Source organism: Micropterus dolomieu, linkage group LG22, assembly GCF_021292245.1.
Source record: "Micropterus dolomieu isolate WLL.071019.BEF.003 ecotype Adirondacks linkage group LG22, ASM2129224v1, whole genome shotgun sequence".
Taxonomy (NCBI): domain Eukaryota; kingdom Metazoa; phylum Chordata; class Actinopteri; order Centrarchiformes; family Centrarchidae; genus Micropterus; species Micropterus dolomieu.
Window position 1 is genome coordinate 4207909 of NC_060171.1, and position 27386 is coordinate 4235294.

General features: G+C 41.1%; 1 protein-coding gene across 2 annotated transcripts; it reads right to left on the bottom strand.

The window, feature by feature from the left end:
* Positions 1-501: 501 nt before the first annotated feature.
* wasla (WASP like actin nucleation promoting factor a) lies at positions 502-26923 on the bottom strand. 2 transcript variants are annotated; one of them, XM_046038114.1, is made up of 11 exons: positions 26333-26917; positions 19478-19612; positions 16743-16829; positions 16060-16156; positions 14204-14227; positions 8895-9096; positions 7932-7974; positions 4966-5119; positions 1624-2249; positions 964-1072; positions 502-671 (listed from the first exon to the last, which is right to left on the bottom strand). In XM_046038114.1, exons 1-11 carry the CDS (start codon positions 26435-26437, stop codon positions 610-612), a joined length of 1644 nt encoding a protein of 547 aa, XP_045894070.1. In that variant the 5' UTR covers positions 26438-26917; the 3' UTR covers positions 502-609. The 2 variants fall into 2 exon arrangements, with proteins under 2 accessions (XP_045894070.1, XP_045894071.1); XM_046038115.1 differs by lacking the exon at positions 14204-14227 and having other exon boundaries at positions 26333-26923.
* Between the last annotated feature and the right edge of the window lie 463 nt (positions 26924-27386).

The window sequence follows — 27386 nt, forward strand, 5'->3', positions numbered from 1 at the left end:
AAAATAACACGACTAAACTACGATTTATTAGGAAACTCGGAGGTACGAAAAGAAGCACGGTAAGAAAATAGTGTTATCTCGCATTTAAACCGACCACAGTCAAACACAAAGAGGATCCTGCCTGTTTGGTCACACGTACGTCTCCCTTTCAGTTTGTTTTTCCACGAGGAATGAAAACACGAAGAAATGAACACAAAAAAAATATTTACCAATGAGCACACGAAGACCGCAATTCAGATTCCCCTCAGTGGTGCAGCTAGTGTTTATATTATTGATTATTGATAATGACATGAAGCCGGCTGTGTCTCCACATTGTGCTGATGGCGGTGTTAAGTGCTTTTTTATGACAGACGTCCGGGGGAAAGTGTCTTTTAACGATGAGGGTGTGTAACGAACAACACAGATTTAACGGATGAGGTATTGCACAGATTAATTATAATGGTCATAAAAAAAAAAAAACAAAACAAAAAAAAAAAGAGGCAAAAATAAATATACAGCCAATTCATACAACATTTACAACATTTTAGTCAGATGCTGGAAGATTTTTAGAAGATATTTTAGTGTCAGCGGTAGGTGCGGAGGGACCGGGGTTGAGGAGAGAAATCTTCACTAGTCGTCCCACTCGTCGTCGTCTTCGAAGTCCTCGTCTTCGTCGTCATCCTCGTCTTCGTCTGGGGAAAAAAAAAAAAGACAGTGTGGAAATCGGGAGACTAACAACCGTTTTACAATAACAAGCCACAAGACGAACAGGAAATATAAACCCGACTGAGGAGTTCTGCCTTAAAAGGAATAGTTTGCTTTCCTGCGGAGTTAGATGACGAGATCGATTTCACTCTCACATCCTTCTGTTAAATATGAAGCTATAGGCAGAGGCCAGCTAACTGGAAACAGAGGGGCACATCGAATGCTCATTAATAGAGACGCTGTCAAAGGTAATAGCCTACATATTAACGACAGGCTTACCTGAGGAATGGATGGCTTTGCTCCTCTTCTGCATCACCTCCATGAGAGCGCCGACAATGCCCGCGGTGGGAGCTGGCGTTGGAGGACCGGACTCTGGATTATCTGGCACCTGGAGACCCACAAAAAACAGATCCAGTCCAGTTTGTTACAGGTACAATCAGGTGTTTCTTTAAACATTTAAATCACAGGTATATTCACATACAGGAAATGAAAGCATCTTGCTGCCTCTAGCCCGCCACAAACACCCATTTATGGATTTTTAAGTGACATTTTGATTTTAAAGGAACACTTTGACGATTGCTCATTAATCAGATCATAATATGCACTTTTGTTCCATTTGTTTTCTGCCTTTGAATAAGACTGCAAACACAAAATGGTGCAGCTTAAAGTGAAATTCCTAAAAATGTTAATTAACCATCTGAACGCTTGATTTTTTTTGTACATTTTTAAAGCCTATGATTGTTTCCATTTTGGCAAATTTGCACCATGAAAAGTCTATTAGCTATAAGGAGTTCTTGTTTGCACTGTAACTATGCGGTGCAAATAAAGAAAACTTCCAAATGTGATGATCATGAGGCTGAAGATCTGAACGACAGAGTGTGATATTGCCTCAGTCGGGCTCCATCACATCTATGACGTGGGATATCGTGATCGTCTTACGGTCTTGAGCTGGATTCCCTGTCGGATCTGGTCCAGCAGGGCGTCCCGTCCAATCCCGGAAGCCGGCGCTCTGTGGTTCTGCTCCACCTTCTTCAGCTGGGCTCCTCCTCTAATCTGCTCCAGCAGTGCCGACTTCCCGCCGGGACTTGGCGAATGAGGGGAGTCTCCGCCTCCACCGCCATCCAGTTCTGGGGGCGGAGGGGGAGGTGGAGGCGGCGGCGGAGGAGGTGGAGCAGGAGCCGCGCCGCCTCCGTTGCCTACTGGAGAGTGCTGGGCCAATGGGGGAGGTGGAGGGGGTGGGGCTTGCGGAGCAATGGACGAGTGCAAGGAAGACTGAGGAGGAGGAGGGGGAGGCTGGTGGTGGTGGTGGTGATGGTGATGGTGGGGAGGAGGAGGGGGCTGGTGACCTCCCCTGGTGGGAGGAGGTGGAGGAGGCGGGGCACCTAGAGTTCCTGGTCTAGTGGGGGGAGGGGGAGGAGGAGCTGAGGCAGGGGCTCTCGACGGCGGAGGGGGAGGAGGGGCTCCCCGGCCTCCTCTTGACGGGGGAGGAGGAGGGGGTGTAGCTGAGCTGTGGGGGGGCGGAGGAGGAGGAGGGGGACCGCCACGAATAGGAGGTGGAGGGGGTGCTGCAGGAGAAGATAACAGACACGAGATCGCATCAATAAACCTTAAGATAGCGTCACACAGGCGCCACCTGCTCCCAAACTTTTTAAATGTGAGTCTTGCAAAGCTACAATACAGGAGTCACAGAACTACAATATAGGACTGGAAAAGCAGTTTAATAGGTCTCTTTTAACGTTGTGAAACATTGCAATTTGGTTATGTTTAGGCACCAAAAGTACTCCATTGTTTGGGTAAAAAAAAGAAATAAAAAAAAAAGAAAAAACTACGTTATGTTCGTCAGTTAACTTAAGAAATATAAGTAACGTAACTTGCGTAACTTACACAATTTACGTAACTTAAATTATTTAATGTTGACTTTTTGTTTCACACAGGAAACTAACACCTGTCTCCTGGTTGAAAGTCCATTTACTGGCCCTCCATCCACCCCAACCACCTAGTTACTCAGTCTTTTCTGCCATATATCATATACCTACCTTTACCTACAGGGCTTCCCCCATTGCGCTGAACTATGACACTATTGGGATCTCGAGTGCTTTACAAACTGACGCTGACGGGTCTCGACCACGCGTCCATATGTGACGAGTTGGGAGTGAGAATGGGTTGGAAAATATTTAGTTTTTTAAATGTTGGTCACACAAAACAAGCAGTTTGATGTTAACATAGGCTTTTAGGAGATTGTGATACTTTGACATTTTATAGAAAAAAACAGTCAATTCAATTTTCTAGAAAAGAATCTGCTGATTAATCAATGATGAAACTTATTGTAAATTGCAGCCCCAGACTGAGGGTATGAAGAAAGTTCTGCAGCACCTCGTCTGTACTAGAACAGCTTCCTTATTGTAGTCAGTCAACATGACGACCACAGATAGCCAATAATATTCCAGTACTCGTCACTGACAACTTGAAAAGATCCACCATCTTTCTACACGTTGTCTAAAATCATCATACACCCAGACACCCTTACATCATCCTAAATTGAGATTCAGATCAGTCCTGCTTTCAAAGCAGCGCAGCTTAACATGAATAAAACATGGGCAGAGACTCATGACAGAAGAAGCAGAGTCTGTCACGAGGAATAAAAAAAACAGACAGAGCATACCGTTTCATCTGCACACCTCAAATCTACTGTCGGAAAGAAAAATACAGGAGAAAGGCAGGAAATGATAGTTCAAGATAAAACTGTGAGGGGATTTTAAATGAGTTTAAAAAAACAAAAAGTTATTTTGCTTCTTTTTAAAACAAATTTTTGCTATGTTGCTGTTTTTATAGATTAATTTTAGGCTTAAAAATCCCTGACTTCTGACTCGATGCTACACTACACACTTCGCCCGTCATGTTCTGTGATCGATATTGATTATTTATCATAAAAATGTTGCACAAACATCAGTGCACTCACACCTTAGGTAGATGACAGCTGTCAATCACTCTGCGTAATGCAGCGCAAACATTACAGTCGGATAAATGAAATCAGTTTATTCAGACTGGTTCGCACGACTTGTCCTTTGATCAAGTGAAAAGACAAAAGCTGTTTTTACAAACCTCATAGTTTGTATGTACGGAAACCTAAATATTTAACTTTATTTTCACGCTTGTCTCTAACATTTAACTGACTCTCATGTTTCAATGTCCCACAAGAGTTTAAAGAAAAGGTTCGACAAGTGAAATCCACTTATTAGTCTTCTGGTGGAGAGAGAAGATTCTGTTGATGAGAAGATCAATACCATACTCCTCATCTAACTATCTGTTAGTAATAGGGCTGCAACTAACGATTATTTTCATTATCAACTAATCTGCAGACTATTTTCTCGATTAATCGTTAGGTCTATAAAATGTGAAGAAATTGTGAAAAATGCTCTTCACAATTTTCCAGAGCCCAAAGTGATGCCTTCAAATTGCTTCTTTGGTCCAACAAACAGTCCAAAACCCAAAGACTCGTCATTTACTATTATAAATGACAAAGAATAGCAGCAATTCCTCAATTGACGAAAGAAGACGACATTTTTGCTTAAAAAAAATGCCTTAAATGATTAATCGATTATCAAAATAGTCGACCGACTATGTGAATAATCGACTCACCGTTGCAGCAGCAGTTAGTAATAAGGGTATTTCCCACAATGTTGAACTACTCTTTTAAGATCTGTTTGAGAGGTTTTTACATTTTGGCAAAAGAGAGGAAAGTCATTTGGGAGAAAAACTGTAAAAACTAAAATGTATTATGTATCAGCTATCTGCAAAATCAACTGACAAGCAGCAGCACTGGCCTTCTTCCATCTGTCAAAAATGAGCAGAGCCCTGCACAGAGAGAGCAAGAGAGAGAGCGTGACCGTCCAGCAACAGAAACCAAGGCAGAGCATGGTTTCCCACAACACTACCTAACTGGGAACGGAACTAAATACATTATTTTTTTAAGACTAAATAATTTATTTATTCTGTAAAAAAAAAAAAAAAAAAAAAATCACAATTTTCCAAAGTTGAAGCTGACATCTTCCAACTTGTTTTCGTGCTTGTTTTGTCTGACCAACAGTCCAAAATCCACTAAACTTAAATAAACAACTCATCAATTAATTGAATTATCATTAACAATAATTACGCCACAATATCTGTGTTTACATCACAGATGGTGTTAAATCAAATGCGGCACCACCTTCATTATTATTCAAGATCAGTTTGACACATCAAAAGGTATCCGAGTGTGTACGTATGTGTCCGCGTTCTCACCCTGCCTCCTCAGTTCGTTTTTGACAGCCTCCACCCCTCCTTTCTTCTCGATGAAGTCGTAGATGACCTTGGACGTCTCTCGGTCCTTCAGCTGAGCCTCAGAGATGCCGCACATGTCGAACAGGTTCTTCAGTTCAGGATCCAGGTTGTTGAGCTGCAACAACAAAACAGAGAACATTTTAAACACACACACACACACACTGTTCAGGACTGCAGTTATAAGAGTTCTAACTAAAGCTCACACAAAAATGACTTGTCAGCTCAAAATACTTACTGATGACTCCTGTGGTCAAACTTCCATTTGTGCAGAAAATAGCTGCAACAAATTGTGTTCTTGTATGAAATGCTGGATGAGGAAAGATGCATTATCTGGCCATGTGGAAGGAATCCCATTACTGTGCGGCTTTGTAACAGTTAGAGGTCAGTCTTTAGCCATGCTATTGACTCCGTGAGGCTGTACTTCTGCACAACGTTGCTTTGAGCCAAATGCTAACTCCCTAATGGGAGTCCTGCACAGTACCGACTAAGCTAAGCGCGTACATGAGTATACAAGGATCTGAAATAATTTGACTTTGTTCTGGCCCGTCCTGTAACGGCTTGAAAAAAATCTGGCCCAATGCCGGACTTATTTGCCGACCCCTGCTCTAGGGCATTGGTTTTCAAAGTCTGAGACTGTGGGCCTCTCGTCAGACAAAGCTTGAAAAAAGCCTGGATGCCTAAGATATCATGATTATGTTATTTGGTCCTATAGACACTCAACTATTGAGAAAAGATAGCCTTAATGTTTAACATAACTTCAGACTACGCCAAATACATGAAGTGTCTCCTAAAGCATTTATTGGTTTCTGACTCTGGTAAAGTAGGAAACACTGTAAAATTCCCCACTTTAACCAATCACACATATTTAGTCTATTCTTCATGATCTCTTTTTGATAACGTAATAACTTTTCACTTCCATTCACTGAGCCTGCCCCGAAACAGTTGAGGCCCTCCCAAGTTCGAAACCCTCTGCTCTAGGGGACTTTAATATCAGCAGCAATCCATCTGCTATTTCACCCTGAACCACCAACGTCAACTGACTGACTGCCCACATTTTCACAGCAATCCATCTAGTAGTAGTTGATAAATCTCAGTCTGGACTAAAATGGTGGACCAACAGACAGACCGACCAAGGAACATGTTTATAGTAGTAACACTGAGTACTGAAAGCAGTCCACTACTTTGATCCAATGTCTCCTGATTTTAATAAGAAATTTCTTTTATATTAGTTCCTAAACAGCCTCCACTTCACAGCAACAAACAATTGCCAAACCTTAAATGACAACACTGATGATACATCCTGTTAACAATCCCACTCAGTTATTTTCCCACTGGATTTTGTTAACACATGTTAGTTTATTTATACCTCACTTGGTTTTATTATATATTTGTCACCGTTTCTTCTGTGAATAAGCAGTGTGATTCTGCTTCCTCTGCGGCGATGATACTCAGCAGTCAGTCACAGTGTCAGTCTGACATCTGCTGGCCAGCAGGTAGAATTACAAGCTCCAAACAAAACAATCCACTCAGCTGCTTTTCATCAAATCAAAAATTGACCTGCAACTCTGTTATGTTCTCCTCCTTGGAAATATTCCCACCTCGTTTCTGTCACACTGCAGTGCATTCTGGGACTGTCTGGTGTGTGACTGACATGTGGGAAGATGTACTGTATTTTATCAGCCTCCTGCTCGTTAAGCCCCCCAGTCTGAACACAACACAACGTTCGTTAGCGGACAAACTCAACGATGACACGCATCAGCAGCTTCAATTGCTACGAGAAACCAGTTCCTAAACAGCCAATGTAATAACGTGCGCAGTTTGTCACTAGATGCTGTTTTCACATTCCTTGTTTCCCTGAAATGTTTGACATCACATCTAGTGGAGAAACAAATAATGCTCCAATATACAACTTAAACTCTGCAGCACACGTACAGTCGTCTTTTGAGACAGTAGTAGAACTTTTTTTCATATTTATTGTTTTTGGAAATCAGTAACAAGACATTGAAACTCAAAATGTCAGCTGCCCAACCAAACAAACCCTAAATAACATCACATAACGTTTAAGTGTGTCATTTTGGCAACCTGTTTTTTACTCTTTGCCCTCTTTTTTATGGGTGTTTGTATCCTAAATTGTGTCCTGTTAATTGCAAAATTTGAAGCACCTGTATAGGAGCTGTACTGGATGTGCCTTCTACATACTCTGCAGCAATAAGAGGAAATAAAAAATGAAAATAGCTCCATTACTCTAACTTGTGATATCACCACAGCCCTTGCTTTAATAAACCAGATAGATTTATTTTCAGCTGTGGCACCAAATCACTTTTTTATGAAGGGAACTGCTGACAGCTAAAATACTTTCATTTGTGCTGTTAGTTCATTGCAACATCCTCACTGATGATGAATACAAAGACGAGCTTCTTGACAGCTACAGCTCCCCTTGTGACAGAGATGTGCTGGTTGTGGAGACGACCACGTAAGTCAGTGCGTTTGCGGGTTTAAAAGCCAGTTTCATGAGGTGCTTTGTGCCTAATAAACAACAACAAGTCAATACAACTTTTAATTAAACAACATAAGAGGGGTGGGGAATAGCGTTGGGTGCACAATTACGACATTGCATTAATTTCAAGTGCGCTAATTATCTATGAAATTAGAGCTTTTTTAAGACTGTGGAAGAGGAAGAGAGAAGCGCTTTGAATGAGTCTGTATTTAAATATATTTACATAATATCTTCGGTATGCCACTCTGAGCAGACCGGTTCTCTCTGGAACATTCTGTGTCCGTGTGCAGCTTCTGAGACGCAGCGAGATGAGTATGAGCAGGAAACAAAAAGAGCCTATTGTGTGATTTCATCATGCAGCAACCACACAGGTCACTATTGTGCTCCTGTGTGCGTGTTTGTGTGTGTGTGTGTGAAAGGGGGTACTCACGTCAAAACCTGTGTTTGGATCCCAGCCCACGTGACCGATGTGCCTGAAGAAGACGGGGACAGATATGTGGTGAGATCACACACACATGTCCACACAAACACATAAATATACAGAAGTACATCAACTATTCAGCATGTGCACGTGGGCGATCATGTGCACATGCTAAATAGTGAGCCCACACACTCACACATCAGTCACAGAGACAGTGTGGTCATTGAGCGATTTCAGACCGCAACGAAACAGGTTTACTGTTGCCAACAAGCAGAGGGTTTCTGCTGGATCAGACAGGGTGGTACAGGTCTATGACTGCGCTCACACACACACTACAAAGAACATTTTGGAGAGGCTTTAAGTTTTTTTCCCAAGAACATTTAAGTTAATTATTTGTCCCTTGTCTTAGACTGAGTTTGCTTTTGTAAGATGACCGGATTGCCAGTTGAGCAAGTTTTAGCACATTAACAGCAAACTCTGCACACATTAACATTCCTAATGATCATTTCCCAAGTCATTGGGAGTTTCTGGTTTAAAGGGGAATGCCACGAGTCATGAGTACTTCTACTACTCCGCCTGAGAAAACCGTTGCATGAAGTCTTCTGTGTCTCTGGAGGAGTAATTCATTTCAATGACACCACTCGAGTGTCTCGGCCTCACCATGGAGAAAACAGAAAGCCTGTGTTATGGAGGTATGGAGCTTGAAAGATATAGATATTTATCAGAGAGGGTCTAATGAAAGACACTATTGAGTTGCATTTTACCCACACTGGGGCCAAAAAGTCAGGATCTCTCGCTTCAATTTTTGACGGCTCTTCTCGTCCCCCAACTACAGTTTTTTTTTCTTCTTTTTTCCTATCATTTTATAGTGAAAATATTAGTCAATATTATTCAGATTAGATGGACTAAAACACTATCTCATCATCATTCTGCTGCAGCACTCAACAATGATAAATACGAGGTGCGACTCACTGGAAGTTGCTGGGCGTGCCAATGTCAGCCTTCGTCAGCTTCTTCTTCTTGCCTTTGGTCTTCTTGTCCTTCCGGGATAGCCCGCTGTGGCTCAGCATGTTGTTGAGGTGGTACGGCTGCTGGTGGCTGTGGGAGTTGTGGAATCGGACGTTGTTGATCTCCGGGTTCTTGATGTCCACCACGGCCATGTGCAGAGCTGGACCTGAACACAGGGAGGGAGAGAGGGCGGTCAAGCAGAAATGTTTATGAGCTGTGGTTGATTTTTGACAGCAAACTTTCCACTTGTGCATGAACCTTTTTAACAATGACCATCCCTCAGGACAGGCTTTACATTTTTAGCTCCACTACTGGTTAGGTTCCACAAATAGTCAAATCATCAGCATGTTGTTTGTTGTGTCAAACATGTTGCTGTTTAGGGTTTCTGCAGGCTTCACAAAGTTAAACGAAATACCTTTTAAGACCATTTAATGTAACATATTTGCTAAACAGCTGATCCAGGCTCAACTTTTGCGGTAACATCATCCAGTAAAATACTGCGTTAACCAGTAAAATACATGCAAGCGCAATTTCCTGGCAGAGGACTTTGTAACATTAACACGGTAATGTTAAGATAAACTATCTGTTGTCGTTATAAAATTGAGGGCAGTGCAGTGTTTTTGCACATGACAAGCCTCAAACTCAAGAATCTTTTACTTAAACTGGACTTCCTTTATTCTACTTATTTATCTTATGTGTAGTGTGTACTGCTGGTCGGACAGCACTGACTGAAACTTCTTATAAAAGAAGCACGAAGACGAGTTTATTATGAAATATGTTACAATTTCCCGACAGCCTGCAAACACACAAACATTTTTTAATATAAAATTGATTATCTGGCAGGCAAGAAAGCAAGCTTTTAATACCTTTGCAAATGAAATTAAATATTTTAATAAATTTTAAGGCCTGTTTTTGATAAAACAGAATTCAATTCTATTAGGATTTAAGACCTGTGTGGATTCCCTGATATTGTCGCTGTAATGAAGACTGCATCCTACAGGGGGATGCTGGCGTACCTTTTGACTGTTAGTAAGGTTTTTACTGTAGTATGTAATCTCACCGACCCCTCCTGACACTAATCTATATACCTTCAGTAATCCCTGGTACCTGGGAGATCAATATAGCAAAGGGTTTCTGTAAACTCTCTGCAGTGTTTCATGTTTACCAACGGGGATCTGATCCATCTGCACTGAGCTTTTATGATCCATCTTTTCTTATATAAATGTCAACTGGCTGTCTCCTCCCTAGCGTTGGTCCGAACCGTTCAGTCTTTGAATTCTCATAATCTCCACAAACCACAGCAGCATCTGACAATCACTAATCCACTGCTAATCCCAGTCCAAATCCCAGGACTCCCCATGAATGCCGGATGTCTATGACCAGACCAACATGCTCGCCTCAAATCTGCCGTCTTCTGAGGACCAGGGTGGTCGTTTCCACCTTTTGAAGTAGAGCTGTATGGGTTGGTTCTGTGTGAGCATGGGTATCAAAAATGAGTTATGCAGCCCCCTCCCTATGGAACTCCTTACCCATACACATCCGAGATTGCAGCGACACAGACCCAAATCACTTATCAAAACCCACCTTTTTAGACTAGCTTTTAACCTCAAATAATGTTATATTGCACCTCCTGCTGTTTGTTATTTATATGGTCGCCCCTTCGCTCTTATATATTTCCGCACCACATGTTTTCATCTACTGTTCATATATTTATATTTTTTATCCGTTTTAAATGTACATAACTTCTAATTTTTCTGTAAAGTGCCTTTGAATGTCCTTAAAAGCGCTACAGAAATGTATTATTATTTTTTTTTTAAGTAACCGGAAGGCTTGCTTGAGCTTCACAATCTTGTAAACTTTTATTTGACAGTTCCTTATTTAAATCTTCATTTTTATAAGGCATTTTATTTAGACAAAGTACATCTGCCGGTGTTCAGACAACGTTTGGGAACTTGTTCATAATTTCTGAATCATTTTTGTATCAGTACTCAAACTCAGGTATCGTTTCATCATCTTAACATTTCAACTGCCACCTAGCCCTAATCGAATTATAATGTCACAAAAATGCTGTCCTCCTGATCCTTTTGAAAATTTTACTGAACTCCAAATAAGTCAGACTCGAACTTTGGTTCATTAACACATTCAATACGAAAAGCTGGCAGACTCGCTGCAAACATTTTGGCTTCTTTTCTAAAACAGACCAGACCAGCAAAAACTTACAACCACACTTCGTACTGGTTGGATTAGATACGACAGTGAGCATCGATTCAAGCCACAGCATTCAGTTTGTCAATGAACAGCAAATGTGAAGCTTCAGAGCTGGATATAAGAGTTCACATCAGGTAACAACAGAGACAGAGGCGATCTCTCAAATTTCCCCAAACAATATGGATGATCCCAACATGAGCAGCTTCTTCGCTACAAAAGTGATTTTACTGATGTTCTCACAATGAGGATGAGAATAATACAAGTGAAGAGGACTGGGGAGGCTGAGACACATACATTTCCCAAACAGAGAGGCAAATCCAGAGCAATGACGTCCCGCTGTTAGTCTCATGTTTCACAGCTGAAATGTCAAAATGAATCTGTGCCCCTGGAGAGAAACTTGACTGAAGAGACGACCGATTTGTTCAGTATGTGTTAATCCTGCTCTTTACAGCGTCAGTGTTTGCCAACAGTCGGCTTAATGAAAAGTAAACCGTTTTCTTTGGGATGACATGCAGACACAGCTGCAGAGGAGAAGATCTAAACTAAAGCTCTGATGCACTGGGACCATTACCCACAACTTTGCTCATGATGGTGTTCAGGTGAAGGCAAACTCCAAATTAAGCCGGCTAAATCTGAAAACACTTATTTTTGCTCTCCCTTTTGGCTTTCTGTCCACAAGGTGGTTTGGAATCACAGCTGAACTGCTTCCAGAGAAAAGACGGTATAAAAGTGGACGTAGCCACCGTGATGTCACCCATTGGTTTGTGGACAGCCATTCTGAAGCCATGAATTTGGCATCTCGTTTTTTTTAGAACCACAAATTACCATATTTGGACGAAAAGGTGGTGAGATACGAATTGCTACGCCTGACAGGCTCTGAAAGCGACTTGTCAATCACAAGGTAGCCACGCCCTAAAGAATACCCTGCTTTGTCATTTATTTTCCTCTAAATAGGACCAACATTTACAAAATGAACATTATGCTGTATTGAAGTAGACTTGAAACTTGCGACTGAGACAATAAATTTGCTAGGAAAGTGTTTACTGAGATGATGAATCAATAAAATAAAACTCAAGTGAGAAGTAGGGTCCTTTTGTCATAGACGTTTATACAATCGGACTTCTTTTTGCAAGCGAGTGGATATTCTCACTTTAAAACTGGGCATCTTAAAAAGAAAAAAAAACAACACTCCAGCCTCATATTCAAGTCGATGACTATTTGTCTCCTCTACCCTCTGTGATTATTGATTTTAAATGTTAATGGAAACCACAGTGTGCTATATTCCCTAACTTCAATGTTTCAGTGTAGCAGCATAGGAATTAAGAGCAGCTGGTGCTACTACTGGTCACCTAGTGAACAGCTAACACTTAATCATAAATGACCCCCCCCATCAAATCTACACAAATCCCAAAAGTTTAGGATTCAAAACAGCAAATTTCGCTGAAAGGTGAGAAGTTTTATGCTGATTCATGTGCACTTTCTTCTAATAAAATAGAAATTCACTGATGAATGATAAAATTAAATATATACAAAACAAATGTTCAGCAGCAGTAACTATAGGGATTACAGATTAGGCCTAATGTGCATCACAACAGGGTTTAAAGAGAACAACAACAGAGACCATGTGGTCCACATATGGCGCAGATGGGCTTCCTGCTGACCAGATTAACCTGCAGCAGACTTCCACTCTGTGTCAGTGTGTGAGTCACACAAACAATGCTGCTAATGTGTCGGGAAACACCACAACACTCCAGTCTCTTGGCATTTGTCATCCAGTCACGCAAAAATCTATTTTTGTAGGAGACACTCAATGAGGATGAGCACGTCTTCTAATCAGCTTCTTGCTTCTACATTCACATGGAGACATATACTGTAGGGTCACAGGTTTTCATGACTAAACACAGTGGAGAGCCACAGTAGCACGCACTAAGATACCTTTGCCTATATTATGCAGCAAAAAAAGAAAGAAATTACTCTGCGACTACTAAGTTCTTGGTATTACCACCAGTAATCACAGGTGGTGCTACATTAAAGCAGCCCTTGGTAACAACCGAACATACAATGCAAAACCTTCTGCATCTCGTATCACTGCGCTAAGCCCCTCCCACCAAACCTACAAGAAGGAGCTGGTTGCCCTGTGAAACCTCATCCCATGTAGGGCTCGCTCTCCACGGCGAGACCTGGCCCCTCTGGCTTCGACTTATCTTTTCTAAGAAAACTCTCCAACGCGTCAAACAACTAACAGCGGGATGAGAGGCTAGTACATCACTGTCTCCCATTAAAAGTTTTGTAGTCATGCTTCTTTGCCACTCGTCGATACGAGCGCCGTGGCATCAAACATAATGAGTTTGAAGCCCCGTGTGGAGCCGTACTATACGCTGTTGTTGGTAAAGGAGGGACGTGCAGTTCTTCCATTGTTTGTGGTTGTTTCTCAGCCGTTGTGTTTGCAAAACGTCTGAAGCCGCACTGAAGATATTGAGCTGGACTGAGTGAGAACATGTGGGAGGAGGGGGACTGCGCAGTGTATGCACAAGCAGTGATTAACAGTGCGTTTGAGACTGATCCTGGCTCTGATTGGTTGCTTTGACCTGGAAGCAGGAGCACTAGGAGGGGCCAGAGGAATGTGATGTATTTGTTAATATTAACCCTTTCTCACGTACGGCTGTTGAAATATAGTGATAGTTTCAGCAAATATGCCCCATATTATTAGGAGTTCACTACTGTATCTTTAACTACAACTAATATTTTAAGGATTATAACTTCACTTTCTCTCAATTTTTTTTGTTTCATACTTGTACTTGCATTTTGTTGTGGGGGACATAGATTCTCGTGTTTCATCTTGTGTTCATGTTATTTGTGTTTTTGTTGTTTGATACGAAAGCAACAAATAAAAAAATAACAGGGTTATAAAAGTAAATATGAGGATCATTTATTATATAATAGGCGAAGATAACCATGTCATAATCTCAAGATAACAGGACATAAAAAGCCACTGTGGGTCACTCTGAGCTTAAGTAAGTAAGTAAAACTGAATCTGAATTATCAACATTGAGAGTTCAACATACCATTTTTAGGGTCACCTCTCTTCTCTGCAAAAGAAAAATTAACACAATTATAGTTTCAGAACAAAATCAACAGGACTTAATTAAATTAAGAACACGTAAAATGAAAGATGTTTAGTTTCTAAGAGGCGAGAGAAGAGGGTGAACTGTTCAAGAGTCAGAAAGTGTGTTACAGTTCAGTAAGCATCATTCTGTGGCGGCTAGAGAGAAGATGACAGTTTTAAAGCCCTCAGGTGTAAAAGCTGTCAGAGAACACACGCTGCTTCATTTATTCGACGCTGTGAGCAAAGCAGTCAGAAAGACAGTTCAGGAAGTCTGCAACATGAGCGGAAGAAGAAAAAGCAAAAGATCTGAAAGCTCAGTTGTGATAAGTCCAATGAAAAACTCCCCTCCTAAAAAAAAAAAAACCTTCTGTGTCCCAGCTCTGTGAGCGTTTGACCCTCAGTAACCATCACAGTTTGAGTGGTGTACTTCAAAAGTGCCAGCATGCTGAGAGGAGCTGGAGGGAAGCCACAGAGGACCCTCACTTACAACACAGAGACAGGCTGATGGTTTTACTACAGCAGAGGGAAGAGTCCCAAACCAAACCTTAACTCATGTCCTCATCAAAGAAAAACACCTTTACAGATTTTACATTTTCGATATTGTGACTTATACCCCTCTCATACAGCAGACGCACATCTGATGTGGGTCTACTGCCGGGCCGTCACTTTCAAAGAGTTCAAATGAACATGTACATTAGTTCAAATTAATTTGAACGCAACCATTCAGTATATAGCGTCAGTAAACCCCTTCCTGTAACAATGCCCATGGGGCACATATCCTTACACAAATCTTATCGGTGGTGGCCTTTATAAAACTTCTGGAGAAGTGAAAAGTGGGCAGTCAGACGAGGTTGTACAGTCAAGGCTCTCTGCTGCCTCACACAGTTTGCAGCTAGCGGCTGAGTCCTCAGATTTGTTGTTGTTGTTGTAGTAGAGTAAAGCAGCTACTTTTTAAAATCTCCTACATCTGCTATCTATAGTGCATAGTTTTGCTCCCGTTCGAACGAAAAAATTTCAAATTTAAAAGTAACAGCCTTCTATACTGACATGTGTTCAACCCACATTAGACCCATTCCTATGAGACAGCGGTCACTGTTAGAGACTGCGGTCTGTAGTTTAGTTTATACGCACATCCAGAAAGGACTAAATAGAAGTTAGGTTCAGGCTACACAAGCACACTCCCACCTATACGTGCACCTTTACTATTCTTCTGTAGAGTCTGTTCAATTATGCTTACCCGTCATTAGTTTCATTTCCATCCCTAATACTTGTAATAACATAACGTCGTAATTGGCAACGCCTCACCTCATGTTATAGCCAACCAGGCTCCTGGATGGCAACGTGCAACAGTATCCTATTAAACGATACGACAAATGCTATTCAGGTCATTTATTTTTGTTTAAATTAATTAATATACTGACGATCCCTCACCTTTTGCTGCAATGCTTTATTTTGGTGAGGTGCATTTTCTACATCATTAGCCAGTCAAGGCTTCAAGCTTAAAGAGGAACTCCAATATAAATGATTAACGTGTGCAAAAGTCTTGACGGAGAAGAGAACAAAACAAAAACAAGAGTCCGTCAGCGTGTGGGATCGTTTGGTTCCTTCTAAAATGTCCTGTTTACCTCTGTACTTTTAGTTTCAAGATCCATTCAAATACCTTAGCGGGAACATGAGCAAAGCAGCCAGGTTTGGGACTGAGGCTGAGGTCTTGTTAGCAGAAGAGGTGGTAAGTGTTCTAAGCACAGGTGTGAAAGGTTAAACGTCACACAGCTTGATGAAGCAGAGAGACAAAATGAAACAATAAAAACGTACCAGTTTTGCGTTGTCGTCGGTTGAGCAGGTCGTTAACTGCCGCTCTGAATCTTTTGGCCTCCTCTTCGCTGGCGAAGTTCAGACCGATCTGACAGGTCTGAGAGGGAACAGCAGAACAAGACACAGATGGCACCTTTCTTTAAATAAAAAGTATTCAACAGAAAGATTATAGAACATCAAGTCTGCGCACATCATACCTAATTATCACCAGGCACCGTCTGGAGTAAGTGATACTGATTCACTAACCGGGGCATGATCATACACTACACTGGTTTAGAGGTCTCATGATTTAAAAACATTCTGGCTTTTCCTGAAGTGCATCCTCTTAAGAATCAGTCAGTTAAGTACAGACATCTCCAGCTCGGGTCCTCCTGCAGCATTTTATAGCCGAGGAGGGTCTTTTGTCAAACAACGACTCAACCTTCAGAAGCTCTCTGCTCTGCAACTGTTTAAAGAGCAGACACATCCTGAAGGCCTGCGGCTGCTTCACATTACTGTCTGTGTGTAAAACAGCTGCAGCAGCAGCAAAAAAAATAATAAATAGACACCCTAATGTGAATATGTGACTGTGTGTAAGCGCATTCAGTGATCTCAGACCTTATTAAACTGTAAGACCTGATCAGTGAGTCCAGCAGCTGTGGGCAATTTGGTTTTGAGGTAATGACAACGAGCTGAACACTTACATCGCCTGCAAACATGATGAAGTAGGATCTGGAGCTGCTGATAGAGAAGTTGTGGTACAGTTCTTGTTCAAACATGGTTTTCCCTTCCTGCAAAGACAGAGAAAGAAACAGAGTAGATTATTCTTGGGAGTTCAGAAGAACCACATCTGTAACACGCATCATCAGATTTTCATCCACGGACTACAAATCACCCGCACGTTCTGTCATTTTCAATACAAGAAATTACCAAATTCACACGATTTGCCTTTTCACAAACCGCGTTTTCAAATTGTTGACAGGGCTCATTAACAGCGATACATTTGGAAGCATCTTTAAAGTAACGGCAGGTTTGTTTTTAATAGAAATTAGCTGAAACCGAAGTGATATTTTGTCCACAGACTCGCTCAGCCTGTATGAGAGTCAGACAAAGTAAACACACATGAGTGGCTGGTAATTCAATTTGATCCATTAGAGTTACACACCTGATTGCACATCATCTTTGAAAAAAAAAAACGTGTTAATTTATTCTGCCAACAGTGTATAGATTCAGTCAGCGTAACAGACAGAGGGAAGAATGAAGAGAAAATGAGCAGATTTAATGGACAAGTTGGCCGTTTTCGGCTAATAGGGGTGTGACGAGACGAGATTCAAGACTGGGTTCACGAGACGAGATGAGGTTTTAACACTATTTTTAAGAAATCTTTAATACTGAATTATATGAAATTTTTTCCTGCATTCTGATGAATTTTTCTGCACTAGTTTATGGTGATTTGTTAAATTTTATTTACATAAAGAGAAACACAAAATTCATATAGCCATATAACCATACCTTATTTAATATCATCCCTGCTGCTTTGGTCTTCCCTCCTCTTTGTGTCTTTGTTTGGGGAAGTAACACTTTTTCACCATAATGATAAATTACTTAATTTTAAATTAGTTGTAAACTCCTGAACTTGAACTTCTGTGTTTCAGCAGATTTTCTGGTCATGGTCAAAACTTTCTGCACATTCAGAATCTCCTCCACAAATCTGTGTTCTGACGTGTCCAGAGAAAAGTCAGACTATTACCAGACTAACGTCATCAGTTAATAAGAAGTCTGTGCATTACGTTTTTTGATCCGCTGGTAGTAACGTTATCCCCTTCAGACCGTTTGACCGACATGTTGCATGTGAAACCGAAACTAAATGAAACACTTTTGATCAGGCAGAAATCTCACCACAGATCCACACACGTGAACTTTAGCAGCTCAGATAAAGTGCTCAAAGTCCCCACAGTCCCAAACAGAGCAGGCTGCGCTTCAGTTTTTAGAGGTTTATGTTGCTCTACCAGCTACGTTACCTCTCGTCATAGCTGTCTGGACTCGGTTGATTACTATCACAGCGTACGCCGGTGTCAATCAACTGGGCGGAGTTGACTCACTCCATGAATCTATTTTATCAGTTATACGTTGTAATTCACTGCGTGAGAAAATTAAAATGAGTCTCGCGAGACAGCTTTTTACCTGACGAGAATTTTCATCACAATTTAATCTCACAAAATGTCGTGCCGCAAGATCTCGTCACACTAGGGCTGGGCGAAATGTTATCATGATTAAAATATTTCATATCATTTGATATCGATAATTACCACGATATATATCAAATCATTATTTCTTTCAAGTTTCAAGGCAGATTTTTGCTCCTGAGTGGAAATTGATGAAACCAGATGGTTATTTATGTGGTCAGAATGGGGAAAAACACTTGATGCCAAAACAGTGGATCACTTCACAAATCTGAGGGAGAACAATGAAAACCATTATGATAAAATCTTTTTAAACATAAATAATAATAAATATCTTAATAGAAAAATTAAGTGCTAATTTGTTAGCGATTCAAATGAATTAAACCAGATATTTACTGACTGATATATTGAACATTTATTATATTGTTATTGAGGAATACTATATTGCAATATTTTTTTTTTTTTTCACAAAACAGACATGTATCCCTGAAATTTAAGAACCAAGATACGCACGAAGCCAAATCTGTTGGTATAAAAAGGCTGTATTTCAGTTTCTTGCTACATGTCAGCCGACCTATATGCTGATACGATAAATCTGTGATAAGATCGAAAACGACAGCTTTGCTGATCAACATTGTGTTTTTCCACCACGTGCCCCCGAAAAGTTTTTAAGCTGTATACTGAAAGGGATGAATAGCAATCTTCATAAAGATATTCTCTCATTTGCTGTTTTGATGTTGGTGGTGGAGAACAAAGTCACTCCAGGTGTCCCAGAGGAGTTCAGATGGGTTGAGATTTGGTGACTTCACAATCATAGAACCAGTCAGTCAGTCAGTCCTTTTGACCTTTCTTTGTTACCCGCATCAATATGAAACTTTAAACATTGAGTTTTTACTTGTATTCAAGTATTTTAATGTAACATCTGACTGATTACAAGCTTCTATTTTTCAGGACATTTCCTAAGGAGACTACTTGAAGTACGTTTATGCGACTTCTAATGAAATGTTCAATACATTATACCTGGCTAATATAAACCTAATGCAAATGTTTGGGAAATAAGCTTATTGGCTTTCTGGCAGAGAGCAAGACGAGGACCAATAACTGTCACATATCTGTGCATTCATTACCCTTGTAAAATTGGTATCAATCCTCTCATCTAAATCAGAAAGCCAATAAGCATGTTTCCCAAAATTAAGATGCTTCATTACACTATCTACCTGGTGTTTAGTTAAAGCTTTACAGATGGTCCCACTCACCTTGATATCAAACACTCTGATGAAGTAGGACCTCTGTGGGTTGTCTTTGACCAGACAGGCCACTCCACAGCACCTCTTCACCCAGTTGCAGCTCCGGTCTGCACAGTACACCTGGACCACTGCCGAACACAGAGTCTGAACACACAGAGGACAAAAGGACAGGACGGTGAATATCAGCGTCTGCGCAGTTCATTAACAATACATACAATTAATAACCAGGTGTGTTGAGTCCTGCAGCGAGTGTAAGTAACTGCTCAGTCAGGAGAATTTTAACTGCATGGCTGCGATCTCGCTCTAATGCGTGTCCACATTTAAAAACACATCAGGAGAGTTGTTAAAAGCCCCCAAGCTGTGTCACGTGTCACAAAGCAGCAACAGAGCAACCAGCGAGGAAGCGGAACTCTATCCATGATGCAAAACATTTAAACAATGATAAGGAGTACATAAAGCCCACAGCTGTTTCACCAGGTGAGAAACGAAGAGCAGGTCATTTAGGCAAACCTGAGACCTTTTCAAATCAGATTACCTGTCACATATGCAAAAATCTTCACAATGGAGTCTCAAATGTGCAGAAGAAAATGATATTATGCCCGTACACTCTTTTGTGATCATTTGTTGTCTTGGCATTGTACTTCAAAATGAACTTGCTGAATTAAAGGCACATTCCCCTGATATAATAAATCTCTTCCAAAAAGCTGGGAAGCTTGTGAAAGAGATTTAAAACCAAAAACCCTTGTAAACTGGTGAAACAGCATTCCCTCACACCATGTGCAACACCACGAAGGACTTCAAGGAGAGACTGTCCGACAGCGTGCGCCATTATCCCCTTTTATGCTCTTTATTGATTCATATCTCACACCTCTCTATGACGGCATGCATTTCACCTGTGTGGACATTCGGGACAGGTAGGACACTTTTCACTTAAGAGACGGCAGTAGAACTGGTTTCTTTGTTGGTATCTAGGGCTGCAGCTAACGATGATATTAGTAATCGAGTATTCTACAGATTATTTCATCGATTCAGCGAGTAATTGTAAAAGACGTTTACCCCTGGTGAAGAAGTATCCCTCCCCTTTTTCCACTTGCTAACATTCAACACCAGAGCTGAGGGCATCGGAGCAGTGAGGAGGAAGAAACAGGGCCAGCCTAAGTCATTTGGATTCATCGTCCATGAACAACAGAACTTTGTGCCAATCTAATAGCTGTTGAGGTATTTCAGTCTGGACCCAAGTGGTGGACCAACATTGCCATCGCGAGAGTGGCTAAAAAAAGCAAACGACAACAAGAGGTTTTAATTGGGGGACAGATTATTAGCATTTCTGATAAACCACACTATTGTCTAAAATATAGTTGTATTCTGTAGCATTATGATTTGCCTTGATTTGAACTAAGGGGCCAAACCAGGAAAAACAGACCCACACTAACAGTATGCATCTCTTCCATGTTGATGATCTGTCAGTCCTTCACTTCACGAACTTCACTTTCTTCTTGTTTCAGGGTTTTTTTGCCTCAAGTTTGATCTTCAGCAGTAAAACCCACAATGACATGGGTTGCAGTCATGCGAAGGATTTGGGCGAAACACTCCACTGTTAGGCCCTAAAAAAACCATGTTGCTGCGTCTGTATGTTTAGGATCACTGTCCTGAAAATTGGGAACTGTGTACTGTGGATATTATGGATATAAACACCCTAAAATTAAAGCTCTTTAACGTTACAGTGAGTTTTTCCAATTCAAATCAAGTGTATTTGACATTTCCCCACAGTGTTTAACTTTTTCTGCAGGACAGGAAGCGGAGACCAGCTGCTGTCCTCAGCAGTATTGTGGGTTTGTGGTTTTGAGGTTTCTGCAGAATTTCCACCGTGTTCAATCCTCTGCCAGATTTTCCCTGTGTGGCAGACAGCAACTCAAGCAGCCGAGAGAGGAAATAGGAAATGCCAATGGACCAGTTTCCTGCTCTGATTTATGATTGCAGGTCAGAAGACCAGCAGGAAACACTTTTCAACACGAAATCACAGCTCAGCATCACACAGGAAAGGTCGAAGGTCGGCCATTAAAAGCCTCATTTAGGATCTGCACATTCTCACTGAAGGAAAGCATGTAGCAATGAACACAGACAGCAACACCGCAGACTCTCTGCAGGTTACATTAGCTGGCGCTTTAGCATCTAACAACCACAAACCCAAAGGACAATATCAATGTTTTAGACCAGCGGTTCCTTATTTATTTGCCCACCCACAGCACTATCTGATTGGTTACACATCGCGAATAATCTATCTAATAAACAAATAAATTATCAACACTTTGCTCGGGTGAGTGTTGACGAGAAGGCAGCCGATATTTCTGAAGGTGCAATAATCATCAAAAATCTTCAAGCTTTTAAATCAGTCACTCTCCCCTTACCCACTCACTGCACTTAAACACAGCATGTACAAGTCTTCTTTTCATTGCAACTCTGCATCGCGATGTAATGTTATATATTTATTACTTTAACAAGTTACAGTGGCAGTAAAACCTTCTCATACAACATTTCACCTGCGGTGAACCGTGCAGAGGGAGGTGGGGGGTATTTTCATGACAAAAAAAAAAAATACGTATCAAAACATCCCCGCCACTGTTTTTTTTTTCTTTTTAGAAATCGCACCAAACCAATAACATGGACAGAAAGAGGACCCATATGAGGATTTGTAAGTACAGTGCGGGTGGTTCAACCTGAGAGAGCGAGGGAGAGGATAGAGAGAGGTGTGCGAGTAGCTATTTCCTGTGAACGATTAATAATAAAGTTTTTAATTTTAAATTAAATTTACAAAGGAAAGTTTTCTATACAGGTTTTTTATTTCATGAAAAATTCCACCAAAAAATAATTGCTGTAGTTATTACACTACTACACCAGCATTACATTTTTCCTGTCGCGCACCCTAGAGGCAGCTCACGCGCCACCACACTTTGGAGCTTTAGACAATTAACTAAAAACCAAATCAGTTTTTATATTTACTCCTTCATTTATTTGAGTTAGTCCGGAAAAAAATAGTCAAATCAGTCATTACTCAATTGACATAAATTTTAATTTTTTATATCAGTCTACGCAGACGGATACCTAATTTCGATACATCCAATCAAATCAGTCTAGCATAGGCAGAGCACATACTGAGCCAATCAGCACATCAGAGAGAGAAAAACATTCTCAACAACAATAACAACTGCATTAGCTTTCCTGCGAAATTCCGCTTCTTATCCAACTCACAAACATGAACACACATCTTGTCCTGCAACTGAGCTTCTTGAACGAGCATCCTAACAAGCATTGGCCCTGGGAAAAAGAAAAACAAAAAAATGTATTTGTCATGAATAACTCATGAGGTCAAGCCAATTTTGAGACCACATAAATCTGCTCATGGTTCAGAAAAGGTTGAGAAATCAGCTGAAAACATCCAACAGTCATAAATCCAAATCCATCTAATTCAAGCACTCCCAACAAACTTTTCATGTTTATCTGCCTCTGGATAAATCCACCACAGAGTCGTTTAAAGAGCAGAGGGGCACTCCACAAATCCGGATTAGCAATTTAGCCACACAACTTTAGGAAGCTTATAGCTAATATTTTCTGAAATTGTGTTTTTTTTAAAAGACACCATCACCTTGGATAACTGAAATCTGATACCAAATGTAATATCAGATTTAATTTTCCGATACAAATCTGTTTCACCAGATTTAAATGAACTGTTGTGAGTTTCATATGCTTAACTTTCTAATCCTGCTTTGTGAAATACCCCTCCGGACTACCGCCATCAGTGTGTTTTTATGGAACAGGAGATGAAGTCTGACCACAAGTTATCCTAAATGCTGCTCTTTAACCGAGACTAACTCTAGTAGCCAAAACAATTACACTTTACGTTACTGGTAATGCCCGAAAATAGTCCTGTGTGCAATTTCAAACTTTTAAAATGCCTTTGTGATCATTTTGTTACAGAAAAAAGGGCATTACAGTAAATCCTGGTTCATTGCTGATCGTTGATTTTAGGAAGGACAAACACTCCTGTCTACATCATTGGTGGAGGTGGAGCAGGTAAATAGTTTCAAGTTCTTGGAAATCAGCATCACGGAGAACCTGACATGGTCGTCTCACATTTCCACGCTGGTGAAGAAAGCTCAGAAATGACTGTATTTCTTGAGGAAGCTTAAGAAGGCCAAATTCCCACGCCAAGTTCTTGTCAGCTTTTACAGAGGAGCAACAGAAAGCATCCAGACTGGAAACATCACAAACTGGCATGGGATGTGCACGGCCCAGGACCGGAGGGCTCTGCAGCAGGCGATTAAACCTGCTCAGAAGATCATTGGTACTCATCTCCCGAGCATCAGTGATATCGGTGAGGTGCCTACGCAGAGCCCAAAGGATACTAAAGGACAGTACCCACCCAGCCACAGCCTGTTCACCCTGCTGCCTTCTGGGAAGAGATATAGAAGTTTCTGCTGCTGCACCACCAGACTGCAGAGCAGCTTTCCCCCCCCCCAAGCTATCAGACTCTTAAACTCTAATTCATCCTCAGCTCTGCTCCAGTGATGAGCTTATTCTTTATTGATGTACATTGTCTGCTATGTAGCTGAAAGGACTTACAAAACTCAATTTCACTCTACAACTTGCTGTAATGTGACAATAAATTTACCTACCTATTGGCTTACTTCAAGGTTTAAATATTCAGAAGACTGCAGGTGGGAATAAGAGCGAGACAGTTGTGGTTGAAAACTAGAAGGGGTTCAGGTTCCATACCCAGTGAAGATCTACCCAACCAGTCTTAGTTTTACCTCTAAGCACAGGTGTTTCACCCTGCATGCATCGGCTTCCTGCAGTCGTAGTTCAGCCGAAACGGCAAACTCCGATTCTGAAATGTGAAGCCAATACGAAAGTGCCTAACACCTACATTGTTTCTAATGGCCAGCAGGGGGCGACTACACTGGTTGCAAAAACAAGTCCTATTGCAGTCAAAATGAGACAAAATGAGGCTACTTCTCAACCGATTTATTACCTCAGTAAACACTTTCCTAATTACTTTATGGTTTCAAATGCTAGTTTCAAGTCTTCTTCAATAAAGCAGGATGCTCATTTTGTTAATTATGGTCCCATTTAGAAGAAGATGGACGATAGGCTAAAGCGGGTATGCTTTAGTGAAGTGGTCGGCAATAGGCGGCCCGCCAGCAATTATATCTGGTTAGATTGCTTTGACAGCAGAAAAATAAAAAACATAAATAAATCGATAGCGGCTGCTGCTGAAATACATCTCAGTCATGACAGCAACAGTTACTCACATAATCACTTCCTCTGAAGTGATTGTGCCTCCAAAATAAAAGCACAAGAACGTTTTTTGCAGCAATGCTTCATGTTGAGTTTATTGAGAGCTTTTACTTTGAAATGTTCTGATGGACATTCGCAAGAGTCTCTGGCTTACATGACACACCTCTGTAAAAGCCTTCAGTAAACGTGTGATTGGATTCCCCTGAATTTCCTCAGGGAAAGAAAAATTAGTGTGCCAAACTTGAGGCTTCAACACGGTAGTCCACAAACCAATGGGTGACGTCACAGTGGCTACGACCACTTACTCTATGGTTTGGCCTCTGCAACAAGCAGCAGCTGACATTAAAACCTGCTGAGCTGTCCTGCAACCACTTCAATACATCAGCCAGTAAAAGATCAGACTCACAGTTTTTGTTCTTATCTGAGAGGATTTTCACAGCTGGTTATGATTTGGCGTGGAAGTGCAGGAAGGGTTAAACCATGCTCAGTGGAGTTTTATCCAGGTGTTACTGGTTTTCACGTGTAAAAGTGATTTAATTAGAATGCTGCGTCATCTGTAAAAAGGTTTGCATCATTGTGTTGCGCAGCATTTCCTTCAGCTTCATCAAAGGTGGCCGTGTGTTTTCTCATCATACAGAGGCGGGTTTAGAAGTGTCCTTAACAATTATCACATTCAACCAGCAGTTACCATAGATGCCACTTAGACACTTCAGAGTCACTTCAACCCAGTTGGACCCAGTTCAAAGCTTGGAATGACAATTAAAGCAATTAGCCACATGTATGTTGTCTGAGTAAATTTAATTTTTTTTTCCACTGACAATGAAGCTGGCAGTTATTTTCTTGGTCAGAAAATAGTGGAAATTCGCCATCACATCTTCCTAAACCCCCAAGTTAACTTATTCTTACTGTTTGTTTTGTCTTTTTGTCCAAACCAGCAGTACAAAGCCCAAAAGTTATTCTGTTTGTAATTAATTATCATAAATGTTACATTTTGTGTTTCGGTATTATTGATAACTTAACTGCAAAATACAAATAAAATGCATGTGGTACTGATGTAAACAATTACTTTAAAATTACAATTACTTAAGAAACATAAAATGTTAGTAACTTGTAGGTCTGCATAATAGTTCAATATTACTAAAAGTGACACTGGTCATCTTGCAAGTCTGGACTTTTTGTGGTGGAAGCAAACAAACAAACTGTTAAGATCTGGTTGACTAATTGTGTCTTTTAAGTAAAAAGGTTTTATACAACAGAATCTAATTAACGAACCAGACAAATATGAGGTCGTTTAAGCTTTCAAAATTCGTGCAAACAGAAGGAAAAAAAAAAAAACACGTCAAGGAGTGTGTAGGGTCACCGATTCTCCTGTAACACCGGGGCCCCGGTATAAACGCCACAGCGGTTTCAAAACAGGTTTTTGCTGCTTCGTATCACCTGAAAGGGGTGAAGAGAACTCAAAGGCTGGCGGTTTTTTTGTTTTGTTTTGTTTATGAGACGTGGGTGAAAGTACCTGCACCTTCCTTGAACATGCAGGTGGTAAACAAACCGGGGGGGGGGGGAACTTACGGCGCATTTTCTTCCCAGGTAGCCGAACAGGCACTCGTTTTCCTGCGGGGTCAGGAGGATGGAGCCGACGTTAGCGGACCTTCGGGGCGGCTGGTGGCTGTTCATGGCTCCGAAGTCTTCTAGTTAACCCCACTAAACGATGCAGTTTTCCCCGGACGGACTCAGCAAACACTACCAATTACAGAAAATCCATGCGGGCTCCGGTTGCTATGGCCTGCAACCGGATCATCTCCGCTGAGTCCGACTCCGGGCTGGAGGGCGGAGAAGGACGGGGAGCTGTTTTCCAGGCTTGCTCTTGCTCAGGAAAGAACAATAACTCCTCCGTGTTGGTGTTAAATAAAAAATGAAGGAGTCGCTACGTGTCCGTACGCGGATAAACGCTCAACTTTCATTCGGAAACTCCAGCAGCTGCAGCAGCGATGCGTACATCCAACATGGCAGCAAGACGGAGCAGACCACTTTAAAGACGGAGGAGAGGGGAGGTGTTAGTTTGGGAAAACTCTGCAAGTATCCACTGTAATATGCTTCACATCGTGAGGTTTGCGAGCACACACACAGAAATATATGATTCATCGTTCATTTTAAGTTAAAACTGCGTGTCGGGTGTGTTTTGGGTCCATTTTGTGTCGCTAAGATGTCGTTGCTAACACGAAATGGTTCGGTCCGATGTAGCAGCAGAATGCAGCTCTGCGGAGGGAGAGGGAGGGGCGGGTATTGTGACGTAGCGCGGGGAGGAGCCAGATGGTGGACGTAAAAATGTAAATAAGATGCCTTTGCTCATCAATAATTTATAAACTGATGAATATTTTGTACATATGATGCCTTCTGTGGGGAAAATATTAAAATATCCCAAGTTTGCACAACAGAAATTATACAATAGTGCTAAATTTCTCCAGGAGAAAAGGAGCCGAAATTGTAATAAAAAAATTGTACTGTGCATTTAGAAAAATGATGTAAAAAAACTAGACTGTTTCCCTTTGACTTAATAAAATATAACAATCATAATTGAGCACATTCAGCCACAGACTCATCCAGCCCAGAGCCCTGAAGCGCT